This window comes from Diospyros lotus, chromosome 13, assembly GCF_014633365.1.
Source record: "Diospyros lotus cultivar Yz01 chromosome 13, ASM1463336v1, whole genome shotgun sequence".
NCBI lineage: Eukaryota > Viridiplantae > Streptophyta > Magnoliopsida > Ericales > Ebenaceae > Diospyros > Diospyros lotus.
Genome location: NC_068350.1, coordinates 19388713 through 19401995, shown reverse-complemented (window position 1 = coordinate 19401995; position 13283 = coordinate 19388713). Strand labels below are relative to the sequence as shown.

Below are 13283 nucleotides of genomic sequence, written 5' to 3'. Positions count from 1 at the left end.
CAACTGAAATGTTCGTGAAAGAATCAATCGTGTGAACCAACTTAGAAGAGATCACGCTTGCAACTCTACGAATTGAAATCAGACAAAATCAAATCTCTACACAATTGGCAATTCCTTACAGATGCATATGAATGATTTATACCAAGTCTTACAAGAATTATTTTCACTTTTGCTTTCCATTGCTATGATGTATGTTCTGATTTTAAAAATGTTTTAAAATCCATTAATCTTTGCATTGATCCACGTGTGGTTGGTTTTTAACATTGGGCCGAGTTCCCTTTCAAGTGATTCATCATGGACTTTTTTAAGCACAGGACTTTCCCTTACAAAATCAATGTATCGTATTCGTGTACCCAATTTCTAGTTAATTGACTTGCTGTCCTTCAACATCGAAATGTCCACAAAAATCCTTTCTTCATCCTGCAGTCTGTATAGTGAGTGAAATTTAACACTGGGGCAAACCTATAGGTATAGGGCCATGCAAAGGCTTCAATTAAATTAGATCATCAGATCAGCCCCCACTCACAACCCAAAACGCAAACAAATACGGAAGAAAAATTCTGCAAGCCAATCTCACTCAGGACAAACCTTACAATGCCCATGGACTCCACCCAACATCATATCATATATCCTTCCATCAGCTAATTAAGCGACATATACATGGCACAAGGCTGAAACTCTCAATCGAGGGAACGCCGATGTGACCATTTTTCTTTGACAATGAGCCCTCTTTTCACCCAGTTCCAGGGACTTGCATGAGAAACCACCGAGCTCCAACTTTGTATGGAACTGCTTCTACTAAGAAAAGAAGACTGAAGTTTAGATGTTATACATGTTCAAATTTAAAAATGTGGAGCAAATCTCCATTCCTAGCGTCCTGCCAGTAAAAGGAACGCATTGCGGCAAAGAATATGAATTCAATTGTCAAGTACGTGTCTATCGCACTCACTATACAAGAAACTGGAGAAATAAACTACAAGATTAACTGGACGAAAATGTAGAGCTGAATCACCTAAGGTACCAATTACCAAACAAGTTTAAACACTTAAATTTTGCCTCTAAGAAACTACGACTGACAGATAGAATGCAATTGATGTCAAAGATAACGCATAAGATTTCTGAGAAAGGAAAAAGAAACTTACATATCAATTTATCGCTTTAGCTTTCATCATTTATCAACAATGGTCAAAACCTTCCGTCTAAGCTTCTCAATTGTCTGAATAAAAAGGAACAAGATTATATAAGCCAAACATATCACACAAGCATGGCAAGACTAATTTTAACATGTAAGACTTCAGAATCAATCCATACCAAGCCTGAGATCTTTGCCCATCTTTCAACAGAAGCAGAAGCATCTTTTAAGTGAAAATAATGCACAAGATCAGAACTTAAGAAATAGGTTGAATTTTCTGTTGTTTCTGCCACCCAGAGATGATTGACTTGGTCTTTGGCTCTTTTTATGAGATTACAGAACCCAACCTGCAGAGAAAATTAACGCTGTTGGTCCTTCACTATGGAGTTTTCACATCTTTATTTGTGTACCAGAAGCTACAGTCAGATTGGAACTCGTGAAATGAATACTGTAGTCATTTAAATGAAACATGATTGCAGCTACTTGTAACCATGTCAAACTAAAGAACCACTACAAACTATGAATCAATATGTTTGTCAAGAAAGTTAAAGCAACTGTAAAAAGTATGCACACACAAAATGCCCAACAATTAAGATACACTTAGCTTTTACCCTGCTAACTACCTTTTACCAACAACAGAAACTGAGCTTTACAAAGGCCTAAAACCAACAGGACTTGACCACTACACTAGGTACAGGAAGGCCTATCCACAGACTGGATCCATGCCTGATCCAACCCAGTTCCAATCCATTTAATCCGGTCGAGTATTAAACATGAATTTGATTACCCAAACTTAAGTCCAGACTTGGATATATGATAAATGAGATATAAATCTCCAATTCTAACACAATTACGGCCCAAAACCATTTAAACGTAATACATAATATATTATAGATAATAGATTACAGAAATATATGTGCATAAATTAAACACATATAATATACTATATAAACATATACCATGCATAAAATAAATATATATAATAAAATTATATAAATATATATTATGCATAAATTATATATATATAACATTTAAATCGGTTCCAGGTAATCAGATCAGAATTCAGGTCTTAGACAGATCTGCCTAGTGAGACCATCAAGTAATCAAGTCACATCTGGGTCCAGATCTGGCAATTCCGACTCAAATCTGTCCCATTTACAGGTACATACTTTGCTGTTGTCCTATCAAGAATGATCTGCTATGAGTAGATAAAGAGTGAATAGATTAACAAGCCAAATTGCTTCTAGGACATCACAGGCATCAGTTAAGTACTCACCACTGATCCAACAAGGTTATGATTAATTGGAGTATATGAATCACAATCTGTGTGTGGAGACCAGAAACTGATGGCAAGCAAAGAATTTGATGGCTCTTCTGAATGTGACTCTGATATTGAGCCATCTGTGACAAACACCCACTGCTTCTTTTGGAGAGCATCTGAATATACATCTCCCACGTACACAACTAATGCAGCAAGATCAAATTCACTGATGAACAAATGCAGTATAAACTTTGTAAACACAAGTTCTCATGAACATGGAGATAAAGCAGAGGGTTATGAAAAGCTCACCTTGACAGAGGAACCTCACCCAAATGTGACAATGAAACTGATTTGCGAGGTGTGAAGAACAACCTGTGAAAGGCAATAGTAATTTTGATGAGTCTCAAAACATATATTTTTACCAAAAATAAAATCTCGTGCAAAGGCTTAGTGAAGTTTCTTTTTCTCTTTTTTCTTTTGTTTATAAGTGAGGCTTACTCAATATGTTGAGTTGCTGAAGAAGATAAAGGCACCCATCTGGTCGTCGATCCCCTTGCTTGCAAGAAAAGGGTATCAGCCTCGGTGCCTAATGCTAATGGTATAAGCCCTGTCACAGCATATGCTTTCCCCTCAACCAGCTCTAATTGCTGTGACATCAATCAGTAGATAGACCAATTCAGTAGGACAATCAATTAAGCAATTTATGGAAATAAGGTGGTTAATGCCACCTGCTTCTCAGTCGGGTTCCAGATTGTTATTAACCCTTTTCGCGGGCAGCAGTTTGTTGGGCAGTCTTTACGAGTTAACTCAACCACTCTCACCCTCATAAATGGGGTGATGTCTCTTGCACTTAGGCCTGCATCTTTGAGAGCCTTCTCAATTGAGTTCTGCATGTCTGACTGTCTAATTGACTGAAACCATGCTTAATGTGGTTAAAAACTTCATTCTAGATATAGCCAATCTGCAACAGAAGCATCGAGTCTACCTCTAATTTTGCTTGATAAGTAGCAAAAGAAGTCAATTGCTCTGAAGTCATCTCTGCCATTAAGACTTCAGGTTCAGCAGTTCTCTCCAGTATCTTTAATAGTTTAGCCCCTTCTTCACTATCATTGTCATTAATAATACAAGATTCTTTTATTTCCCTTTGAAAATCAGATGCAATTCCCTCTGCAATGACTGAGCGCCTACGAGAAAGAAACCAACCATCCAATGAACCAATTTAATGGACTAAATAACATATGTATACCATGCAATCTTATGGAACCAGAAGTTTATTGATTACTTCATCTAAATGAACAAGGAAAACAATCTCCTTTTAGTATTGGATATTGAGGATTTCATTATACAGGAAGAACATCATTTTATTTGATTCAGAATTTCAAAGAGAACCTAACCAAACAAAACCACAGAATGTTTATTTATATCTTATGCTGCTCAACCACGGATCTTTAAATCATTTATTTGATTTTTATAAAGGCTAATAAGTGTAAACTGCTTATGAAATGATGCAAAAGCGCAGGCCTGATAAGTTACCCTTTATTTACTCAATTTCAGCATCTGTTAGTCAACCTAAACAGTATTGGAAAACCAAGTTTGCGCAATATGTTTCCAGACGATGGGGAGCTACTGGCCACAAGAAACAGCCTCAAAAATAAAATTTGGAGTAAACTAGATTACCAAGAGGACAAATGCATCAAAGCCGCCAAAGATGGTTTTATAATTTAAAAGGAACAACTATAAGGGAGACATGAAGATATAACAGCAACTTAATCGGATTCCTCCAAAACCTAATTTTCCATTTACATTTCGACAAATGAAGACATGCAACCATTATCAACGAGCATTTTTGAATAACTCAAGGTGGTTTGAGGTACAATAGGAACATTACACTGACCATGGGGAGTACTGCTTCTAAGAAACAGAATCCCAAGTATTATGTGAGGTTCCGCAGATAACTTAAAGGCAGCAAGGCTCTTAAATAACAGCCCTGCAGATTGCATGAAAGGACTCCTGACAAGTTATGTTTCAGCCTCAAGGCTGAAGGCCCGAGAAAACAAATATAAGATTATAAAGCCTTGAGCTGAAAGCCAAAAAGAAACTTAAATATACAGGCTTGTAATCATGAATATAGTAAAAGTCATAAATGAATTCTGAGAAGGCAAATAATTTAGAATTGTCAGTCAGCTTGTATGGTAGGACAGAATCACCTCTGGTTGTATGACTCTATCATTCTAGCTTCCATCCTCTCTGATCTCACAATAAATCCACCATTACTTAACCTGGACAAGAGACAAACATAGTTGCTGTCATGTTGAAAACATAGGACAAGCTTCAAGTAAAATCATCCTAATTTCAGATTACCTCTCCCTGTAGAGAACAGGGTATACCCGTGTGACTCCAACTAATGTTCTAGGAACTGGACCGCCCATGCCCTTGATGCATCTAAAGGCTAATGGAGTACCAACATTCTTACCTAAAGATCAGAGAACTAGTGTGAGCAGGGAAACTGAAAATGTTCTGCTGAAAAATATGAACTAGGAAACTGAAAATATGCTATCACAAAATATTATGTGCAAATGGACAACAATTTCTCACAATTACTTAAACGCTTACATAACCCCAAACGATCAGCCCAATGAGCTCTGTATGTCCCATTGATGTGCAGAAGAAGACTAACCGTGTTTGATGCCTGGCATTGAAGCAAAAACATGATGAAATGAAACCCATAGGTATGATGGTTTATCCTTTTGACTAGTATAGCAACTTAGACCGAGCAATCACCTTGAGAGGTGAAATAGGCCCAACCCAGCCAGATAATCCAGCTCCCCAGATCTTCAGATGCAATAGTGTGCTCAAGAAATAAGAACTTCAGACCAAGGATATCTAGTCAATAGGAGAAATAGAAGCAGCAGAAGAAAGAAAATACCCTTAGTTTCTGGCCAGTAAACAGTTTGCCAGTAGCCAACTTCTTTGATAGCAATACATCTAAAAGACCATCAATTGAGTACCTGTTGAAACTATCATCACTAACAAACCCAACTTAAATTTATAGCAGAAGTATTTAAAATATATATATATATCTCCTTACCACCCATCAGTTAATTCTACTTTTGTAGCCACACCACTTTCCGCACCCTTTGAACAAATAGATGATATACACAGTATCAACATGGAAGAAGGTGGTTGATCTCCTTCTAAAATTCTCTTAATTGCGGACCGATGACCATGATTTACTTCTCTCTCATATCTAAGAAAATAAATCTGGAAACTAGATCATGGATTTATGAGGGTGAAGAACTGATATACAAAAGAAAAAATGTAAATACCTGTATTTTAATTCTTCAAGTACATTAGGAACTGTCAATAACTTCCCAGAAGATTTAGAGGGATACCATCTCTCATAACATGCAAGTTTCCAAACAATCCACTTGTAATGATTCTCAACCCACCTAAAGAAATTAATACAATATTGGGATCAAATCACTGCATATCATGCATGATCAGGACAACCTCAGAGCACCAATCAATATATCACTGACTACACAAAAACCAATGGGTACATCTTGGATTACAAGCACATGCAATTTGTACCCATTGGTGCACATCAAATAAGATGTAGCAACTCATTTACCAAACCGAATAGATGGTGCCAAGCACTGAGCAGGGCTTCTACACCATGCAATAGAAGACGAATTAAAATATGCCTTATCAATTTTACAAAACAAACTATATTTAACAGAAGATTTGCTTTGAACTACTGTACCAGTCAAAATAACACGTATAAGGACCTCAGTATTTATAAAAATACAATCCCAGGAATCATTTTCCAAGTATAAGGTTATCAGTAAAATTTCCCCTATAGAAAGAATCAATTTCTACAATGTTGCGAGTGCTACGAATTGAAAAATGAAAAATAATGGTGATGCCTCCACAATTGTTATAAGTCAAAAATAAGAGGGTAAAACACAGTACTCTTTAGAAGCATGTTGTATAGAAGCTCCAGACTCAGCCAACATATGGTAGAAAGCTTCTGCTCCTAGCTCTAAACCACATCCATTATGAAACTTGTATTTTTCTGCATTTTCTGGATTCATCCTTCTTATATTATCTGGAAGTTGTTTCTGAATTTGAAAATGAACCATAAAAACATTTCAGTGGCCAGAGGAAAAATTATAGCTAAGTGATTAATAACAGCACTTACAATATATGTACCGTGTTCAGGTGGAATGGTGGAATTTCAAAGTATTCTTTCACATATTTTCGTGGACCCTGGAAAGGGTAATGGGCAGAAACTCTTCTGCTGCCACAGGGTTCTCCATGTGCAGAACTGGGTAGCCCTAGTTAAATAATTGTTTTAGATGTGCCAAAGTGGATAACCTTAGTTAAATAAATGTCTTAGATGTGTAAGAATAACAAAATAACGATAACATGGCAACGAAGATAACTGATAAAGATGATGATGATGATAACAATAATAAGTGGCAAATGGAAGGGTTATCCAAAGACCTCCAAAATTACCACTAGAAGCAGGCAAGACATTGTTCAGAGGGGTGACAAATCTGGAATTGCGGGGCCTTTTGAATGGAGAGATTGAACTCCTTCCAAGTCTCCTCTTCTCACCAGTAGTTAATTTGCTATCCATATGCAATCCAAGTTTATTTGAAATATCAACCAACGGGCCACCTAATGAACTTCCTCGTGGGTTATTTATCAAACTACCATCATGTTGTAAAGAATTTCTAATTATTACATGTGGAGAAGACCTGCCACTTGGAGGCCTTTGCTGGCAAAGTGTGTTATCAGGCATCTTAGAAGTGTTGTCATAGTCCTCTGCATCAAATTTCTTGATCAAGTTGGTACCTGAATCTGCATTCTCTGATGTAATTAATGATTGGATTCGACTGGAATATGACCGAAGAGGAGACACAAAACTCTTTGATACATGCATGCTTTTTGCTATTTCTTGATGGCAAGTGGGAGAAATTTGGGTATTTTCTTTACTAGAATTGCTGTTGGCCAGTCTGGTTTCTTTGGAATATGGGGGACCTGGATTATTTTCATCCTCTTCATTAAAGAAAGTCTCTCCTACCAGGTTACCAAGAAGGCTCCTTGCCCGTTGCAGAGCGTCACTTGAAACTGATATAGATCTCCCACCAGCAGTATTAAACTTGATTGGAGGGCACTTAGTAGCAGTATGCATGAGACCTGAAATAGTCTCCCTTTCTAAATCTCGTTGTAATGAACTAGTCTTAGAATTGAAATTAGAAATTGTGGCTGTAGCATCCTTGTAAGTTCTGGTGTTGACTCCCTCTCTTGTTTCAGGATGAGATGACTTTCGCCATCCCAAAGATTCATCAGAAACCAACAGATTCTTTGAATCCTTGAGACTCGAAAAAGTTGGATCATTACCTTCTTCCAGTCCTAACAATGTATTTGCTCGAACAAGACCAGTTGAAGATATATTAACCTTTTTCCCAGAGCCTGTGCGGAACATTGAATTAGATAAACTGCATCCATCATCACTTCTATTACACAATTGTCCTGCAAAATATTTGAGTTAAATTTCTGTGTTAATTAGAACCAAATATGCACCTAACAGAGGACAATATGCATGGATTTATATCGCTAGAGGTGATTTGGGTCAGTCATGAAAAATGCAGAATCAACATGATAAATTTAACTCAGCAAGTTAAGTTTGATCCATAACCGATAAAAATCCCAACTCGTCTTGCACTGGATCGAATATGTGAATACTCAAAGCAGTGACCTGTTCTATCACCTATAAATACCAAATCACAAGATGGACCCTAGGGGAAAAAAAGAAAGAAAGAAAGAGAGAAATCAGAAGATGGAGAAGAGCACGGACTACCAGAACTAGCAAAGGCATCAGCTTCCTCGCCAAGAATAGATAATGCTTTTGTTATGGAAGAGTGCTTCACCGTAACTGGTTTTCCTACTCCGCTTTGGAACACCGGAGGAGTTTGGAAGCGACCTCCGCGATTCTCCATCAGATTCGAACATCCTTGTGAAACGAGATTTCAGCAGATCAAAATTCAATTGATTTACAGACGCATGTATAGATTTATATAGATGTGGTGATTTTGGGAGGAATACCTTGAAGCAAGAGATCAGCCATGGATGGGAGAGAAGGAGAGGATTCGGGCGGCGTTTTCGGCTCCATGTTGAAACGTTGATCGGAGGCCTCCCATCGGAAGTTGTTGTCGGCGTCGGAGAATATCTGCCACGTCGACATTCTCCGGTGATGGTCGAATTTTCAGCTTAGATTAGATTAGGGCTTCTTTTGTGCGAAGAATACGGCTTTAGCTCAGAGAGAGAGAGAGAGACGTAGCAACGCGCACTTTCTATTATTCCCACTTCAGTAAGAGAAGGCGGGAAGTTTAAAAGTGGCGGAGGGGAAGTAATCATCGAGCCTGAAATGAATATATGATGGACGCTGTTATGGGCTTCATTTCCTCGGGCTGGGTTTTATACCAATTTGCTATTTAAATTAGTGTTAAACCCGTGCAAAGGTGTAATCATAATAGATTTATAAATTTAAAAATAAAAAATTAAATTTAGTATTTTAAATGACTCTGTTGTTTGTGATACCAAACATCCCAAGGCTATGATGATCATGTGGGCCACTTTTGTGTGGATTCAACCCAATGTGCAGGTCACCAAATAGAGAAGCAAGCCCAAAGGGCCTTTGAGGAGGTAGGGCCAATTTTGGCCCAGCAGCTTAGGCCCAAATTGAAGCCTAGCTCGGCCAGCCCTCTCCCAGGTATATAATAGTTGTTTCTCGTTTTGTGACCTACTTCTTCTCTGGCCGTTTGCGACTCCGTCCAAAACCCTAGCTTATCCTCTCCTCCTATCTCGCCATTTCTATCTTCTCCGAAAGCCTGGTTCCTTTATCCTTCTTTGACGGATTTTTTACTGGTTTCGATTTATCTCTTGATGGCTATAAAACCTATGTGGGTTCGATGGGATGAGTGTGTGAAAGAGAAGAGAAACCTAGTTGAACTCGTTGGGTCTCTGTGTGAACCATTTCTGTGTGATCTTCTTGCTGTGTGCTGGTACCGAGCTGGGCCGATTGGACTTCGGTTTGGGAGAGCTTCTCGTTGGTTCGCTGTAGGTGATGATATACAGATCTGAGCCTTGAATAAGCTGTAACCTTCATTGGTATTTTAAAAGGGAAGTTTAACTTTCTGTTCTTGTGTTTGTTGCTATCACTTGTGATTTGATTTGTTCGCTACTAACAGAAAGTGTTTTGGCTTTGTACGAGATTATTTTCCCAACAAACTGGTATCAGAGCCGAGTTTGGAGACTAAGAGATCATCGATCTCTTAGTTGCGTTCGAGTCTGGGGAAGGTTCACGAAACCCTAACCTGATTCGAAAATCCTACTCGATCTCTCCACTCCGGTTGTTCTAAGGCGCGTGAGACCCTTAGTCGGCTTCCCGACGTTGAGGTGAGTCTCGGCGACCGGCTTGTGTAGCTCGGGCCAACCGGCGGCTGACGGCGCGTGCAGCTCCGGCGACGGTGCGTGGCAGCACCAACGGCCGTGCGAGGCTTTTCGACTATCAGCCCAACCTCAGTGGTTTGTCTCTCTTAATTTACTGACTGTTAATCCAGTCAGTTTGGTAAGACTCTTCTAACCCTAATTTTGTTTCAGCAAGTAGCAGGCCATCGTGTGGGGGTGGTCATTAGGATTGGGGGTTACCCTGTGGTGGTAACCATTACGTGCTAATAGATATATTAGGATTATCTACTTTGCTGATTTCTTTGTGAACTTGCTGATTTTGGAATTGTGTAATTGTTATTTCCTAACTGTTTAGTTGCTAATTGCATTCTGAAAAATCTATCTGTTGCATTTTGCTTTGTGCATCTAATGGCAACACAACATTTTGAACTAGGTGTTTTTAATGGTAAAGGTGATTTTTCAATATGGCAACAAAAAATGAGAGGAATTTTAGTACAACAGAAGGTTTCAAAAGCTATAATCGGTTTTGCTAAACCTAGTACATCTAAAGAAGGAACCGAAACTGAAATTTCTGATATAACTGAAGAACAAAAGGAAATGGATGAATTAGCATACACTTCCATAATTTTACATCTCTCAGATTCTGTTTTGAGAAAGGTAGGGAGATTAAACACAACTAAAGAATTGTGGGAAAAGCTTGAGTCTCTATACCTTGTGAAGTCTACTCCTAACAAACTCTACTTACTTGAACGATTTTTTAGTTTCAAAATTGAACCCTCTAAGGACTTAGATGAAAATCTAGATGGTTTCAATAAATTGGTTCAAGATATAACAAATTGTGGTGAAACAGTGTCTGAAGAGTACAAAGCTGTTATTTTATTGAATTCCATACCTGAAACCTATAGAGAAGTTAAAAGTGCAATAAAATATGGTAGAGATACATTGTCACCTGAAATTGTTATTGATTCTCTTAGAAGTAGAGAAATGGAACTAAAAAATGAGAAAAGAAATGGTGAAGTTCATATGGTAAGAGGTAGGGGTAGATCACAGTTTAGGAATTCTGAGAAGAATGAGAAGAATGGCAAGCAAAAGGGTAGAAGTAGGTCTAAGTCCCAAGGAAAAATAAAAGGGAGAAAATGTTATGGCTGTGGAAAGCCTGGGCACTATATAAAAGATTGTTATATAGAAAAGAATAAACAAAAGGAGAAGGAAAATAATGAGGCAAATGTAGTGTCTTCTGAAGGTGAGTCTGGTGAGGTTTATATGTTAGTAAACTCTGATTCATCTGAAATTAATTTGTCTGTGAACACCTATTTGCATGAATGGATTGTAGACTCTGGTGCTTCATTTCATGTTACATCTCGAAAACACTGGTTTGCACATTTACATGATTCTGATAATGGGCATGTTGTTACTTGTGATAATGTGGCATACAAAGTAGCTGGTGTAGGAGATATAACTGTTAAATTTGAAAATGGCTATGTGCTAGTATTAACTGGAGTTAGATATATCCCTCAAATGAGTAGAAATTTAATCTCTGTTGGGGAACTAGAAAAATTGGGGTTCACAGGTGAGATTAAAAATGGGATGATCCAAATGTTTAAGGGTGCACTTAGGGCTTTTAAAGCTGTAAGGAAAAATGGAATTTATTTAACTAATGTACAAGTGTTAAGTAATACAACTCCCACTGTTGCCTCTCTTAACACGGATCACACACAAAAATGGCACAATAGGTTAGCACACATTAGCTTAAAGGGTCTCAAATATCTGAGTGATAAGGGTGTTTTTGGTAAGGATCAAGTGTCAGACCTGCCATTCTGTGACTTTTGTGTCCTAGGTAAACACCATAGACTCTCCTTCTCCTCTAGCAATCATAAAACGTCTAGAATCCTAGAGTATGTTCATGCAGATTTGTGGGGACCAGGGTCTAATCCTACTTTTGGAGGAAATAGATATTTCCTATCTATAATTGATGACTTCTCTAGGCGTGTATGGGTATATCTTTTAAAAGAAAAGTCAGATATATTTTCAAAATTTAAAAGATGGAAAATACAATTTGAAAATCAAACAGGGAGAAAGCTGAAATATTTAAGAACCGATAATGGCCTAGAATTCTGTAATTCTGATTTTGAAAATTTATGTACTGAAAGTGGCATAACCAGACATAGGACTGTACCCTACACTCCACAACAAAATGGAGTGACCGAAAGAATGAATAGGACTTTGTTAGATAAAGTTAGGTGCATGATGCTAGGGTCAGGTATGCCAAAATCATTTTGGGGAGAAGCTATAGTGACTGCTTGTTATTTAACTAATTTGACACCTTCAGTGGCTTTAAGTGGTGATACACCCTATGAGAAATGGTATGGAAAATGTGCAGATTATTCTGTTTTAAAAACCTTTGGTTGTGCTGCCTTTATACATCAAAATGAGGGCAAATTAGAACCTAGAGCTAGAAAATGTGTCTTTCTAGGGTATCCCGAAGGAGTAAAGGGATATAGGTTATGGGATAGAAGCCAAAAGGGTGTAAAGATCATAATCAGCAGGGATGTCACTTTTAATGAATCGGAAATGCCATGCCTTAAGGAAGACTCAAACTTAGAAAATGAAAACAAGCTAGAAAACACTAGAAATAAGGTGGAGAAAGTTAGTACTTTTATCCATAATACCCCAAATGAGGTGGAGAATAATGCACAAAATCAGGTTAATGAAAATGAGACTAACCTAGAAGAAGAAACAGAAAGTCCAGATTCCCTAAATGACTATCAATTAGCAAGAGATAGGGAAAGAAGGCCACAAAGACTCCCTAAAAGATTGGAAACTAATTTTAGCATTGGGTATGCTAGCTACCAAGATCTAGTAGATAAAGAGCCAAATACTTATGAAGAAGCTATTAAAAATGAAAATGCTAAAGAATGGATTGGTGCAATGAAAGAAGAAATGAGTTCACTTCATAAAAATCAAACGTGGGAATTAGTCCCTAGGCCTAAAGACAAATCCTTAGTGGGTTGCAAATGGGTTTTCAAAGTAAAAGAAGGGGCAAGTGGGGCTGAACCAGTAAAGTTTAAGGCTAGGTTAGTAGCCAAGGGTTTCACACAGAAAGAAGGAGTAGATTACCATGAAATTTTTTCTCCAGTTGTTAAGTATACCACAATAAGGGTTATGTTAGCATTGGTTGCTTACTTTAATTGGGAACTAGAACAATTGGATGTCAAAACAGCTTTTTTGCATGGTGATCTAGAAGAAAACATATATATGACTCAACCTAAGGGGTTTAAAGATAAAAATAATCCTAATTATGTGTGTTACCTGAAAAAATCTTTATATGGATTGAAACAGTCTCCTAGGCAATGGTACAAACGTTTCGATAATTTTGTACATTCCATTGGTTTTAAAAGAAGTGCTTTTGAT

At 37.7% G+C, this 13283-nt stretch overlaps 1 protein-coding gene across 5 annotated transcripts; it reads right to left on the bottom strand.

Moving 5' to 3' along the window:
- Positions 1–295: 295 nt before the first annotated feature.
- LOC127787951 (protein BREAST CANCER SUSCEPTIBILITY 2 homolog B-like) lies at positions 296–8828 on the bottom strand. Of its 5 annotated transcripts, none has more exons than XM_052316042.1 (20): positions 8508–8828; positions 8260–8415; positions 6912–7934; positions 6606–6730; positions 6366–6514; positions 5720–5842; positions 5482–5640; positions 5320–5401; positions 5175–5225; positions 5007–5082; positions 4755–4866; positions 4601–4672; positions 3379–3577; positions 3122–3304; positions 2892–3040; positions 2703–2765; positions 2409–2619; positions 1312–1479; positions 1143–1216; positions 297–798 (listed from the first exon to the last, which is right to left on the bottom strand). In XM_052316042.1, the coding sequence occupies exons 1-19, from the start codon at positions 8644–8646 to the stop codon at positions 1169–1171; spliced, it is 3288 nt and encodes a 1095-aa protein (XP_052172002.1). In that variant the 5' UTR covers positions 8647–8828; the 3' UTR covers positions 297–798; positions 1143–1168. The 5 variants fall into 5 exon arrangements, with proteins under 5 accessions (XP_052172005.1, XP_052172002.1, XP_052172003.1 ...); XM_052316043.1 differs by having other exon boundaries at positions 297–795; XM_052316044.1 differs by having other exon boundaries at positions 298–798; positions 8263–8415.
- Positions 8829–13283: the final 4455 nt, after the last annotated feature.